The sequence below is a fragment of the Pseudorasbora parva genome, chromosome 2 (assembly GCF_024679245.1).
Source record: "Pseudorasbora parva isolate DD20220531a chromosome 2, ASM2467924v1, whole genome shotgun sequence".
Lineage (NCBI taxonomy): Eukaryota > Metazoa > Chordata > Actinopteri > Cypriniformes > Gobionidae > Pseudorasbora > Pseudorasbora parva.
The window spans coordinates 46,116,171-46,128,907 of NC_090173.1; the positions used below are offsets into that span (position 1 = coordinate 46,116,171).

At 36.7% G+C, this 12,737-nt stretch overlaps 2 protein-coding genes across 3 annotated transcripts; one reads left to right on the forward strand and one right to left on the reverse strand.

Annotated features, from left to right (window-relative positions):
* Positions 1 to 30: 30 nt before the first annotated feature.
* Positions 31 to 6,086, reverse strand: tufm (Tu translation elongation factor, mitochondrial). Its single transcript, XM_067422249.1, has 10 exons — positions 5,985 to 6,086; positions 5,408 to 5,454; positions 4,934 to 5,072; positions 4,690 to 4,856; positions 3,406 to 3,675; positions 2,313 to 2,445; positions 2,005 to 2,109; positions 937 to 1,088; positions 735 to 854; positions 31 to 639 (listed from the first exon to the last, which is right to left on the reverse strand). The coding sequence occupies exons 1-10, from the start codon at positions 6,019 to 6,021 to the stop codon at positions 469 to 471; spliced, it is 1,341 nt and encodes a 446-aa protein (XP_067278350.1). The 5' UTR covers positions 6,022 to 6,086; the 3' UTR covers positions 31 to 468.
* A 37-nt stretch (positions 6,087 to 6,123) lies between these two features.
* Positions 6,124 to 11,007, forward strand: hspbp1 (HSPA (heat shock 70kDa) binding protein, cytoplasmic cochaperone 1). Of its 2 annotated transcripts, none has more exons than XM_067422262.1 (9): positions 6,124 to 6,230; positions 6,588 to 6,807; positions 7,664 to 7,783; positions 7,938 to 8,136; positions 8,494 to 8,718; positions 9,532 to 9,687; positions 9,770 to 9,866; positions 9,991 to 10,102; positions 10,624 to 11,007. In XM_067422262.1, the coding sequence occupies exons 3-9, from the start codon at positions 7,664 to 7,666 to the stop codon at positions 10,702 to 10,704; spliced, it is 990 nt and encodes a 329-aa protein (XP_067278363.1). In that variant the 5' UTR covers positions 6,124 to 6,230; positions 6,588 to 6,807; the 3' UTR covers positions 10,705 to 11,007. The 2 variants fall into 2 exon arrangements, with proteins under 2 accessions (XP_067278363.1, XP_067278369.1); XM_067422268.1 differs by having other exon boundaries at positions 6,213 to 6,230; positions 6,638 to 6,807.
* Positions 11,008 to 12,737: the final 1,730 nt, after the last annotated feature.

A 12,737-nucleotide genomic window follows, 5' to 3' on the forward strand; every position in this document is an offset into this window, starting at 1 on the left:
GCTACAGGTCTATAGACAAGAGTCCACAGGTCTATTGAACATATTTTATTACATTAGCCACATTTTTCAGACAGATGACTGGAAACCAGACAGGAAAAGACCCAAATGTGCATCAGTAGGGGAACGGCATGCAATGACAAGCCACGTAATTTAAATTAGGAAACCTTCACAAACGTACTGTTTTTCTCCTTGTGATGAACTGCTCGGATGGGACAGAGGACAACGAAAGCGAAGCATGAAACAGACAAATTATTCCATGACAATGTTTGATTTCTTATCTGAGAGATACCTTACTTTCTTTCTTCATGTAGAAAATTAGTAGGTGCAATTTTTAAGGACATAGTCATTCTCCTTAGCATTTTGCAATAAACAGGGCCGTAATTCAATTCTAGAGCAATTTCTAGAACTTCAGTCCAAATAGGCTTCAGACACCAAATTCTTTAAGAGTTTCTACTTTCATATCATCTCTCAGCCCCAGTTGTATTTGTCTTCCTCTGTCATGGGGAGGATTTCTGTGACCAGACCCGTGCCGATGGTTTGGTTGCCGTCTCGGAGCGTGAACCTTTGGCCTTTGTCAAGAGCCATGGGCTGTCTGAGGGCCAGGATTAGAGACGCATCCTCTCCCGGCATCACCATCTCCTACCAAACGAGAGACGGAGAAAACAACAAATTTAGAGCAAACGCTTCCACAAGATCTAGTTCTGATATTCAATTTTTGCTCAGGTGAAACGCACCTTCCCAGAAAGCAGCTCTACTAGACAGGCCATGTCCCAGGTGAGAGAGAACATGATAGGCATGAAGTTTGTGCAGAACGGTTTGTGCCTGCCGCCCTCCTCTTTGCTCAGAACATAGACCTGAACACGCACAGTTTACTTGGCTGGTGAAGCAGGACAGAAGGTGCTGAACTCATGTTTTAAGGTTTTCAAATCCACACACCTGAGCTTTGACTTTCTGGTGTGGCTGGATGGATCCAGGTTTGCTCATCACCATGCCTCTCCTGACATCCTCCCTCTTCAGACCACGAACCAGAGCGCCCATGTTATCGCCCGCCTCTGCTCGGTCCAGGGACTGATGGAACATCTCGATACCTGAGAGACGAGAGAAGCAGAGCTACAGCTAAATTGTGTAATGCTAAATGGTATTCACTCTCTGACACTAAAAAATGTACTATTATATAATTTATGAATATTTTGAATTAGCTTGTAGCATTCAGAAAAGATTCACCTTCAAATAATTTTTATTTCAGTTTTAATTTCATAACATAATTTCTTTACGCTACTTGCCAAGGCAACAAGTTTTTCATCTAAAATGTATATTCCACAATTATATTTGAAAACACACCTCAACTGAAGCAACAAATAAAAAATATTAAAATACTTTTTTTGTTTTATATTTATATACTATTTTAGCATTTGTTAATATTTTGAGTTCGCTTTTAATTTTTATATTTTCAGTTCTCTTTATAATTTTAAGTTTAAGTTTAACTACACTAAGTATTTATCTGAATTTTCTTGCATAAAAATTGCATAGAAAAAGCATACATCGCCCACAACATAATAAATTATTAATATTTTGTTTCTCTATCGTTTTTGCATGTTCATTAATTTCTTTATATGATGACAGCCTGGCCAAAAATTATGTCAGCACAACTTGGCATGTTTCATTGCGTTATTATGACAAAAAAAATTGTCTCCAAGCAAAAACCAAGCAATAAGCTTTACAAAATATTTACCACATTTTTAATCATATTCTAATAATTTGTGTTGATGTTGCTTTTTCACAATGACATAAATCTCTTTCTTTGCGTTTCCTCTTAGTGTGCTATCATATGATACTATCATAATTATATTTTTCCAATAATCCTATTTAAGCACCCAGAGACATTAATTATGTTCGATGCATTATCCATACTAAATGTATTAACCATATTTTGCACAATGAAGTACTGCCTATAAAGATAACGTGATGCTTGGGCAATGAGCAGGGAAAAAAGTAATTTCTCACCAGTGATGACAGATTTGAATGAACGATTATGTCCAAGAAATTCACATTCATCTCCTTTCTTGATCACTCCTCGCTCTAGCGTGCCAGTGACCACAGTACCACGACCTGCACACAGGATTCATACAGTAAACGCATAGATCCATACTTCTGAGAATCACAAACAGAAATGCTCTGACAAATGATGTTGCATATAAAAAAAACAATAACTATTCATTTTGGAGAGGCTTTACCCAAAGCAGAAAACAACAACAAATCACACAGATACTATATCAGCAAAACTACAATAAGATGACGTTCATAACACACACCTGGGATAGAATACACTGCCTCTATAGGCAGCAGGAATGGTTTATCCAGATCTCTCTTTGGTAAAGGAATAAAAGTGTCTACCACCTCCAAAAGCTTCATAATGGAGTCGACACCCAGCTCCGGCTGTCTGTTCTAAACAAACAATCATGAAAAATAGGTGAAATTTAGGAGACACTTGTGACATCATTTAAGTTTCTATACATCTGCCTACCTGCCTGTGTGCATATTATATTACATATACATACACACACACACACACACACACACACACACACACACACACACACACACACACACGCGCACACACACACACACACACACACACACACACAAATATATATATAATTGCTGTCAATCCAAAAAAAGCATTTTTCTGTAATTAATTGGACCTAAGATTATTGCAATGATTTTACATTCAGCTGAGTATGTTTTTGTTCTTTATACATCAACCACTTTTCCCAGTTTTTTTTCCATGTTATGGAATATGGAAGAACTTTTTTTCAAGTTCTTCCTTATCCAGGATTTCTTTAATAATTCCAAACCACTGTTTGGAATCTCCAAATTAATATAAAGACAGTAGCATATATTTTAAACATTTAATACAGCCAAACGGCATTCCATTATAATGCAAATCTATCTATTTCAACGTGACAATTTTTGTTAACAATGTAACAATTTAATTTAATTTAACAATTTCAATTAAAAAAAATTTTTCAATTTAAGTGAACTTAAAAAAAAAATCTTTACATAAACCTATTTTTAAAAAATTCACATATTGTCTTTAATATATTAGGGCTCAATGCTAAGACTTGTAAACAGTGCTTTATGATTTTCAGGCAGGTCTAACAGTTAGAAAATACATAGAAAATTAATAGTCAGACATTTAACAGTCTTCAGCAAATTATGATTTGAATATATATCAGTCAAAGTAACTATAGTGTCCTGCACCCAAAGATACCAAATATGGTATCTGAATAATTTTTGGTGACTGTACACACACACACACACACACAATGGGGAAGAAAAAGCTATATTGCAACTTCCATTTCATGCAGACTTTAAATCTGTTCATCTCAATGCCTCCATCCTTACCTCCAGAGCACAGAGTGCTGATCCAATAACTACTGGTGTATTTTCGCCATCATAGCCGAACTCAGTGAGCAGCTCTCTGATTTCCAGCTCCACCAGGTCGAGCATTTCTTTGTCCTCCACCGCATCGGCCTTGTTCACGAACACCACCACGTGCTCCACGCCGATCTGCCGCGCCAGCAGGAGGTGCTCACGCGTCTGTGGCATCTGACCGTCAGTCGCTGCCACCACTAAGATGCAGCCGTCCATCTGAGATGTGCCTGTGATCATGTTCTTCAGACAGAGAGATATGCATTTATAATACAAACTAGGGGTGTAACGATACACTCGTGTCATGATTCGATATGTATCTCGATACTGAACTCACGATACGATATATATCCCGATATTTTAAGCAAAAATAAACGTAAAAAAAACTTTTTATTATTATTATTTGTGTTTTATTATCAGGAAACACAAATATTCACCCATTGCATTATTATACATTATATTCAACATTAAGTACAGTTGTTGTATGATTTTATGTAATAAGATTATTAATGTAGTCACTGAAACAAACACTTTTCAATGCAGCAGAAAGAGAGGGGGGGGGGGGGGGAGGGGGGGCACAGTGGACCTTTTTTTTTTTTTGCCCGTTTGCATTTTTAGTGTTTTACATACACAATAAGTAATGATCTTATTGATATACAGTGTAGAGTAAAAAAAAAGAAAAAGCTGACCACAATTAAGATTTTAATAAATAAATCTACCTTAGTTTTAATAAATTGTTCACCTGTTTGGGAAGTGTTTGTCATGTTTTGACAATAAAGGATTGTTTAAAATCACAGTTAACTGTCTGTTTTCTACATCTTTCACTCAGGAGCAAAAATATGCCTTTAAACTTTAAAGAAATAAAGATTTTACATTTATCGTGATATTTAAAATTATATCGTGATTACTTTTACATGCCTTTATGACATTCTTTGCATCTTTTAAGTTTGAGAGGAATGGACTTTAAAAATGGAGAGACATAAATCCCTCAGGTTTCATAAAGAATATCTTCATTTGTGTTTGGAAGTTAAATAAAAAACGACACGATGGTGAGTAAGTACATGATGACAGTTTACATTTGTGGTAGCCTACATTTGCTAATTTGTGATTGGGTGAATTGTACCTTATAAATAAGCCTACTACAGCAAGTTAAGCCCTGGATAAAACAACTCTATATCGCATACTGTTGTTGAACATACTGATTGACTTGAGAGTGGTTGTGTAGTAGACAGAGGCTGTGCTATCTGTGTGCAATACCTTGACGTAGTCGGCATGACCGGGACAGTCTGTGTGAGCGTAGTGTCTGTTGGCAGTGGTGTATTCCACATGTGAGGCGTTTATGGTGATTCCTCTAGCCTTCTCCTCCGGAGCATTATCAATATCCTCGTACGTCTTGTAACGTGCACCACCGGCCTCGGCAAGAACTGAAACAAACACATGAACAAAACACAATCAGTGTACTGCTTTTTGAGTAAGAAATAAAACCAAGTTGTCAATATACCTTTGGTAATGGCTGCGGTAAGGGTGGTTTTGCCGTGGTCTACATGGCCGATAGTCCCGATGTTTAAATGGGGTTTATCACGAGAGAAAACCTTCTTTGCCTCTGCTGCGAAATTCCTCCGACTTAGAGGAACTGCAAGCTAAGAGAACATAATAGATGTATTATTATTTTACTTTCTAATGCACTTCAATAAAAATATTATCCCATACTAGTTTCACAGACAAGTCTCAGACTAAAATGTATGTTTGAGCTGTTTTAACCAAAAGTAACTTGCACTGATATCTTGAAATATGTCTGCCATTGTTTTGTCTTAAGACGCACATCAGTATTATTATTATTTTTTTCAAAGGCACGTTTATAAAAGCTATTTAAATGCACTTAAACTAAGGAACAATCCTGGCTTTATTTAAGCCCTGTCTGTAAAACCAGGCCTATATTGTATAAAGTTGCAGATATTTGAACACAAAAACTTACCAGTTTATAGGAGCTGTGCAGTAAACTCGGGGAGGTCAACTGAAGAGCTGGAAAACAGGAGAGGAAATCTGCTTAAATGCCATTCATTAATCTACATGATATATAGTGGCTCATGGTTTAGATAATCATCTAAGCATTACTTCAACAATTATGCCAATTAAAAGCATGGCTCATAATCAACACACCACAGAACAACTATTTAAAAGTTCAATGCGTCAAAATCTCAGTTTCTTTAAGTTACATAGCTGTCAAAAATAACACGAGACTGAAACCACCCTAATCCGATTCTCAGTGATCTAATCTTTACACAGGGCAGCGCTTCAATTACGTAAGCATCAACAATCTTATGCATTAATGTCATTAATGTTGCTCTCTCTCGATGGTATACAAGGCACAGACTGAGGAACTTGACCTTGCTTAGGGAACGGACGAGCATCCTTCCTCGGTTCACAATCACTGTCATTTCCACACTCACATATACACATATATATGGTAGTTCCCGTACGCAAAACACTCGTAGCATAAACACAATGTCAAAGACACGCGAAAAGATAAATAAACTGATTTTGTGACTTACCGGAGAGGCACGCGCGGACGCTCACGAGCGCAGCCATTTTGCGGACACTGACAAATACGCGTGCGCGGAGAAATACACATACGCCATCAACACTGGACGCGGTTTTACTCTACCGTAACCATTCTAAACAAATGGCATCAGGGAATACCTAGGGACACAAAATGGGGAATTTTTTTTCGATTTGAATCCCATTTCCTCCATTTCCATACAGTTAGGGACGATGGTGATACAAAATCCAGGAAATAAGTAAGTTGTTTATAATGATAAATTCTGCCAAAAAGAATAATAGGCTATGTTATATATAAACGTTAACAACAGAAATATTTTGCTACTGTAGTCTGACAACTACACTGTTCACATGTTGTATTCGCTGTAACACCCAACACCTGTGGTAACCATGGTATTTTGATTGAAAATATACATAGCAAATTAATTTTAGCTATTTATTATGATTATACAGCTATGTAATTTATTCACGGTAATATTATAATACACTTTTAATTGCTAATATGATGCTAATGTAATTTTAGGTTTTACAAGGTTTTTATTACGCAAATGATCATGTAACTTTGTTATCAGTTGTTATTCCCTTTGATTTACAAGGAAGACATTACGGTAAAGTTTATGACGTAATCGCGCGTCGACGGTTTCAGCACGCCGCGGTACAGCAGCATCTGGAAGCTTCTGGATCCGCGATGGTGTCTTTATAGTAACGGCGCAGAGCTCCTGCACATTATTATTAATACTACTGCGAAACCGATTGACACACATCCATATATCTTCAACTTCAACCGCTAAACTTTGGAACACAGCATTTCTAAAGGTAAATTATTACCGTTTGGTTTAACCGTGTTTACATATTGTAACCTGAAGTAGATTATTGGATTTCGTTGAATTGGTCTGTTCTGTATCTTTTGAGGCAGACAATATATGTATGCATGACATTTTTTATTTCTCTCAGTTACAGATATGTTATCACAAAAAAAAAAAAAAAAAAAAAAAATATATATATATATATATATATATATATATATATATATATATATATATATATATATATATATGACATATTTAGCTTACAGATACATATATTGTATCTGTACAATACATTACATGTATACTCTCTGGGGTAATATCAAGTTATATGATAATATATATCTAAGGGAAATAAATGTCATAGAAATGTACTATCTGTGATAATATATTTGTAAGTGAAATATAAAAAATGTCAAATGTCACACAATATATTACATAATAATACATAAGTAAAATAAATGTACAAAAATGTATTATCTGTGATAATATATCTAAGTGAACTATAAAAACGTCACAATTAAGTATATTATATGATATATCTGTAAGTGAACTAAATAAATGTCACAAAAAATTGACTATCTGAACATATCTATCATCTGTGATCTATCTGTAAGTGAAATAGTTATACTATAAATAGCAGAAATGTTTTGTTTTGTTTCTCATTTATTTCTACATAGTTTTTGACATGAGCAAAAGTAGTCCAAGGCACTTGGACTTCTTGATTCAGCACTTCTTGCATTGATAGTTTTTGACATAGTTTAGTTTAAGTAGTGTTGCCTGAATATTGTATTTGTTTTAAAAAGCTTTTATGATTGGCGCAAACTTTTAATACAGAATATCATATGATGTGTCTCTATCTTTAGATGGCAGAAGGCAGGGGTAACAGGCAACACCCCCGTAATTTGCGAGGCGTGCTTCAGTTGGCCGTGGAGGCCGGTTCTGCTTCGGATGGTCCCGCTCCACCAGAACCCATGACACAAGAGGTAAGCATGCAATCTCTGAAATCAATCCAGTTAATATGTATGTGTGGTCTGTTGGTTTGATGTTTATTCTTTGATGTATGTTAAAATACTTCTCTAAAAAAAAACAATATAGAGAGTCAACTGTAAGTAAGTCACTTTCTTTCTCTTTTTCCAGAGGTTGGAGTTTCTGAGAGGAGCTTTAGCGGAAGTGTGTAAAGGACAAATGGATGAGGTCGAGCAGATGAAACGATGTTTGGAAGTGCTGAATAGAGATGAATGCAGGGAGGGAGAGGAGGAGGAGGAAGAGGAGGATGAGCGAGAGGAAGCAATGGAGATGCTTTCTGAGCTCTGTGAGAACCTGGACAATGCGAGAGGTGTGTGTGCTTTTTATCACCCAAATACTGTCATCGTTTACTCACTCTCAACTTGTCCCAAACCTGAATGAATTTCTTTGTTCTGTTAAACACAAAATAAGATATTTTGAGTAATGCTACTATTTTCTCCCCTACTATGCAAGTCATTGGCATCCACTAACTGTTTAGTCAACCATATTCTTCAAAATATCTTCTTTTGTGTTCAGCAGAACAAAGAAATTAATTCAGGTTTGGAACAACTTGAGGGTGAGTAAATTATGACAGAGTATTCAGTTTTGGGCGACCTATCCCTTTGAACTTCCTTGTTGTCTTCTTGTAACACCTACCATGTGCATCACTTCTCTGTGTGTTTTTCAGATCTGATGAAGCTGGGCGGTCTGGATTTGTGTATGTCACGGTGTCTCTGTCACTCCGAGGCGGGCATTCGCTGGCGAGCGGCTCAGCTTATTGCCACCTGTGCCCAGAATATGCCTGAGGTGCAGTTCTACCTGCTCAACCAGGGGGCGCTACTGACACTTCTGAAACTCACAGATCATGACGCAAACAGCACAGTTAGAGTTAAAGCACTGTACGCGGTGTCCTGTGAGTATAAATGTGCATAAAGTAAATGTCCTACTCTTTATTGATATTGTCCAAGATTGTATATTCGCTATTGGGTCTCATCCACGAAGCATGCATACGCACATGTTTGTGTGTCAAATGCTTCACCAAAAACTTTCAACTATAATTTATTCTGAATTTACCGAAAAATGTTAGAACAACTGAAACCACACATACGCAAAAATCACTTCTCTGGAAGTTCTCCTGTGCATACAAATATAAAATAGTTGCAAGCAATTGTTAGTATATGAGTAGAGCTGCACAAACTTTATCTCTTCATCTGCAGAGTTGTTAACATTCATTTGGAGGAAAAACACGTGCTAATCATCTTCTCAATTTTTTGATGAGAAGGGTTTTTGAACCGGCTGTTGTCAACAAAAACCTTTAAAAATAAATGCTTGGAAAATGTAGAAATGAAAGACATTAGTGTATTGCAACTTTACATCGCAAAATTATTTTTCTTAAGTACTGCTTTTTTCCATATACAGTGAAGTATTACAATAGTATTAATTATTTTGTTTACAGTAATATTATATTTAGTTTTATTTAATTTAGTTATTTAGCAAACAAGCACAGCAAACCTGGACCTTTTTGAAATCGCAAATTTTCATTTAATCCTCAAATTGTGCAGCCCTAATAAGCCTGTTTATTTTATTCATTTACTCAATTTAATTTTGGTAATGTTTTTTTTGGTGACCCAATATCTTTATAACTGAAAGGCTTCCATTTAGTCAGTGGCAAGTCTACTCTTTACTGTTTCTGAAATCAAGCATCTTCAATTCTTGTCTTTCCCAGGTTTAGTGCGGGAACAGGATGTAGGTCTGCGGGATTTCCTGTCACATGATGGGTTTTCAGTGCTGATGAGGGGGATGCAGTCAGAGAGTGAGAAACTGAGAACTAAATCAGCATTCCTTCTTCTCAACCTTTTGACCAGTCACCCAGAAAACAAAGGTAGCGCTGAATCTGAATGCAGACTGTTAGAACATCTAGACACCAGTTTTTACGAGTGTTTTATGTGTCCGTTCTTTCTCAGATACAGTGTTGTCTATGGGGATGGTTCAGCAGCTGGTGTCAGTTCTTCGGTCCCCTCATTCCTCTGTACATGAACATGTACTTGGGGCCCTCTGCTGGTTGGTAACTTTATTGAATGATGAAAACGAAATTTCAGTATGCTGATGTACATCATGAAGTACGTCAGTTGTTGAAGTTTGAGGCTTGGTTTCTGACTGATTTTTGCAACATATATGTGCGTAGTCTGGTTGAAGACTCTCCCCGCGGTGTGAGTGATTGCAGAGATCCATCGCTGGGCTTGGAGGAACTGCTAAACCAGCGAGTGCAGGACCTGAGGGGGCGAGAGGAGAGCCTGGTAAATTCATTCCCATCTCTTAAATTTTGTGTGATCTGTTTATCTGTCCAGTACTTTCTTTTACCTTCTTAGCATATCTCATTTTGTAAGATTTGTTGGAGCATGTAGGAAAACAGTATTGTTTTATTATAATAACATAACATTACATTTGCCAAATATTATGAGCCAGTCAGTGTTTGGTATTAAACTTCGATGACTTGGTAACTATTTGAATTAAACAGGTTAAAGTATTAAAATTACAAAATTAAAACACTAAAAATAAACGAAAGCTGAACAGAATAATAAAAAAAGACAAAAAGCACCAAATGATTACATTATTTATACTGCAAAATATGAAAATTTTAAAGCAAATTCAGAATATTAATAATACTAAAGTAACATTTGAGAAAATTAGTTACCAAGCATTTTCCCCCTTTCGCTCCTTTAATATTCTGGGTTTTTAAAGAAATTTCTAAGTAAAATAGGTTGCAAACAATGCTTCATAGTGACTTAAATGTCTGAAAATTTGTCTTTTCCTGTAGGAGGAGCTGGAATTTTGTGAACGTTTACGAGCGGTTTGTTTCCAAGGGCAACCCCTGGAGGACAGTGGAATGGATCGCTGAGGTCTTACTGGTGATTCTGGTGCTGGGCAGTGATAGGCCAACACAAAAGAAGCAAGCCGAGTTTGTATTTCCTCTCTGTTTAAGAGAGAAATAAAAACTAGAAACTGAATTGATCAAGAGAGAAACTTGAAAGAGACTTTAACTCTGGCTATTCAGAGTTTAGTTGACCAGCTATGTGTGCATGTGCAAACTTGTATACCATGAACTGAACTGTACACAAACACTCTTGTGTTAATATGAATATGTACATTTTTGTATAATATGTCAGTGTGTTATTATAAATTTTGTGCTGTTTAGGCTCTACTTTCTAAATGTTCATTCGTCCTCTTTACACACATACAAAGCCATAATGTAGAATTACATATCAATATAAAAATAATTTGTAGATTTAAAATAAAGAGTGTTCTGATTCAAACCTCTGTTCAAGTTTAATTCTGACCCAAAAATACTAAAAATAGTGTAGTGAACATAACATCTTTGATCCTGTACATTGAATTTAATATTTATTGAATAATAATAATTATTGCATTTTTGGCACCTGCTATATTAGCATTGTCTTTGATTCATCTATTTTCTGTGGAATCCTTTGCAATGTTTAGCTGATTAAGATATTCATGTTAATATAAAATAGAGACATTTTGATTCTATTATAACTTCTAATAAAAAGGATCGTTGTCTTTAAATAGAGCCCTGTTTTAGGAAAAAGAAATGGGACACTTAAAAAAAAAAAAAAAAGATAAAACGACTGCATATTAAATTGATTTAACCAGGGGTGTCCAGTCCTGCTCTTGGAGGGCCACTGTCCTGCAGATTTCAGCTCCAACCCAGATAATCAAGGTCTTATTTGGCTTGAACCTAGGCTAGACACTTACCTCTTAATCCACCACACATATCAACCCTCTAAGCCTTGCACCACCTTTGAGCAATGTGCCAGTGAGATGCGGTCCATGCAGCGCTATCACCAGCTCCCATAGAGGTAGATGCTATGCGCCGCTATGCAACACCCTTGTTACGTAAGTGTGACATGCCCTATCTTCATGCCAAGCTGGCATCATGGAAGCTGTCATGCCACACTTACGAAGTACAGAGAGAAAACTTGACAGAGACCCACAACAAGTTGAAGCTTATTCCTCAGAAATCAAGAAATTGGTTCAGTCCGGAGCTGAACCAATTTCCGAACCAAAACCCCTGTTTATGGGGCACAGTATAACATAATACTTCTTTTACTTCTTAATACTTCTTTTTTTTAAACGCCATATTTTTTAAAAATATTTTACCTTTATTCCACCCTGCTGTCTCCACTGTCCTTTGAATGGCTGAACACATTGGTCTTAGATTGGTTTGATGTAATGTAGTTTCCTGTATTTTTATTGGCTGAAGTGCCAAGCACAGGTTGCCAGAAACGCCACGCCCCTTACCATTACTGGCAGAAATCACATCTGCGGTGACTAGCAAGGGTTTATGATGTCACCAACCCGGGAAGAAGCGTGTTGTAGTCCAAACCGGCCATTCTTGTAGGCAATAAACTGCCATAACTTTAAAAGACAATATCGTTTGCATTGAACTTTCGGCGCTGTAACTTTAAAGATAGTGTTTATGTTCAAGCAGCAACGTTACACACTAACTAAAGTTAAAAAAGTGAAATCGCATGCAACCACCCCTTTAAAATAATCATTTGGTGCTTGATTCCTCAGATTCTGTGATCATTCAGTGGCCATCAGTGCTAATATCCGGGGCATGTTTCATCATGTCAGCCTTCTTACAGAATCTAGACGACCACTTTAGTTTATTTTGCGTGACTCAAAAAGAAGGGTCATTATGTCTTTGAATGGCAAGTTCTGCCATTCAGGACAAACTTCTCATGAGGCAGCTAGATAACTCCCTTCCTGCAGTCTTATACCCTAAAGTAGGCCTAAGTCACCAATGGAGACCATTTCTGGTCCACCTTTATCCGGCATTACCTTTTGAACCTGCAGGTCAGACAAAAATGGCACAGTACATTCCATAATATTAACACAGGCACAAAAGGCATG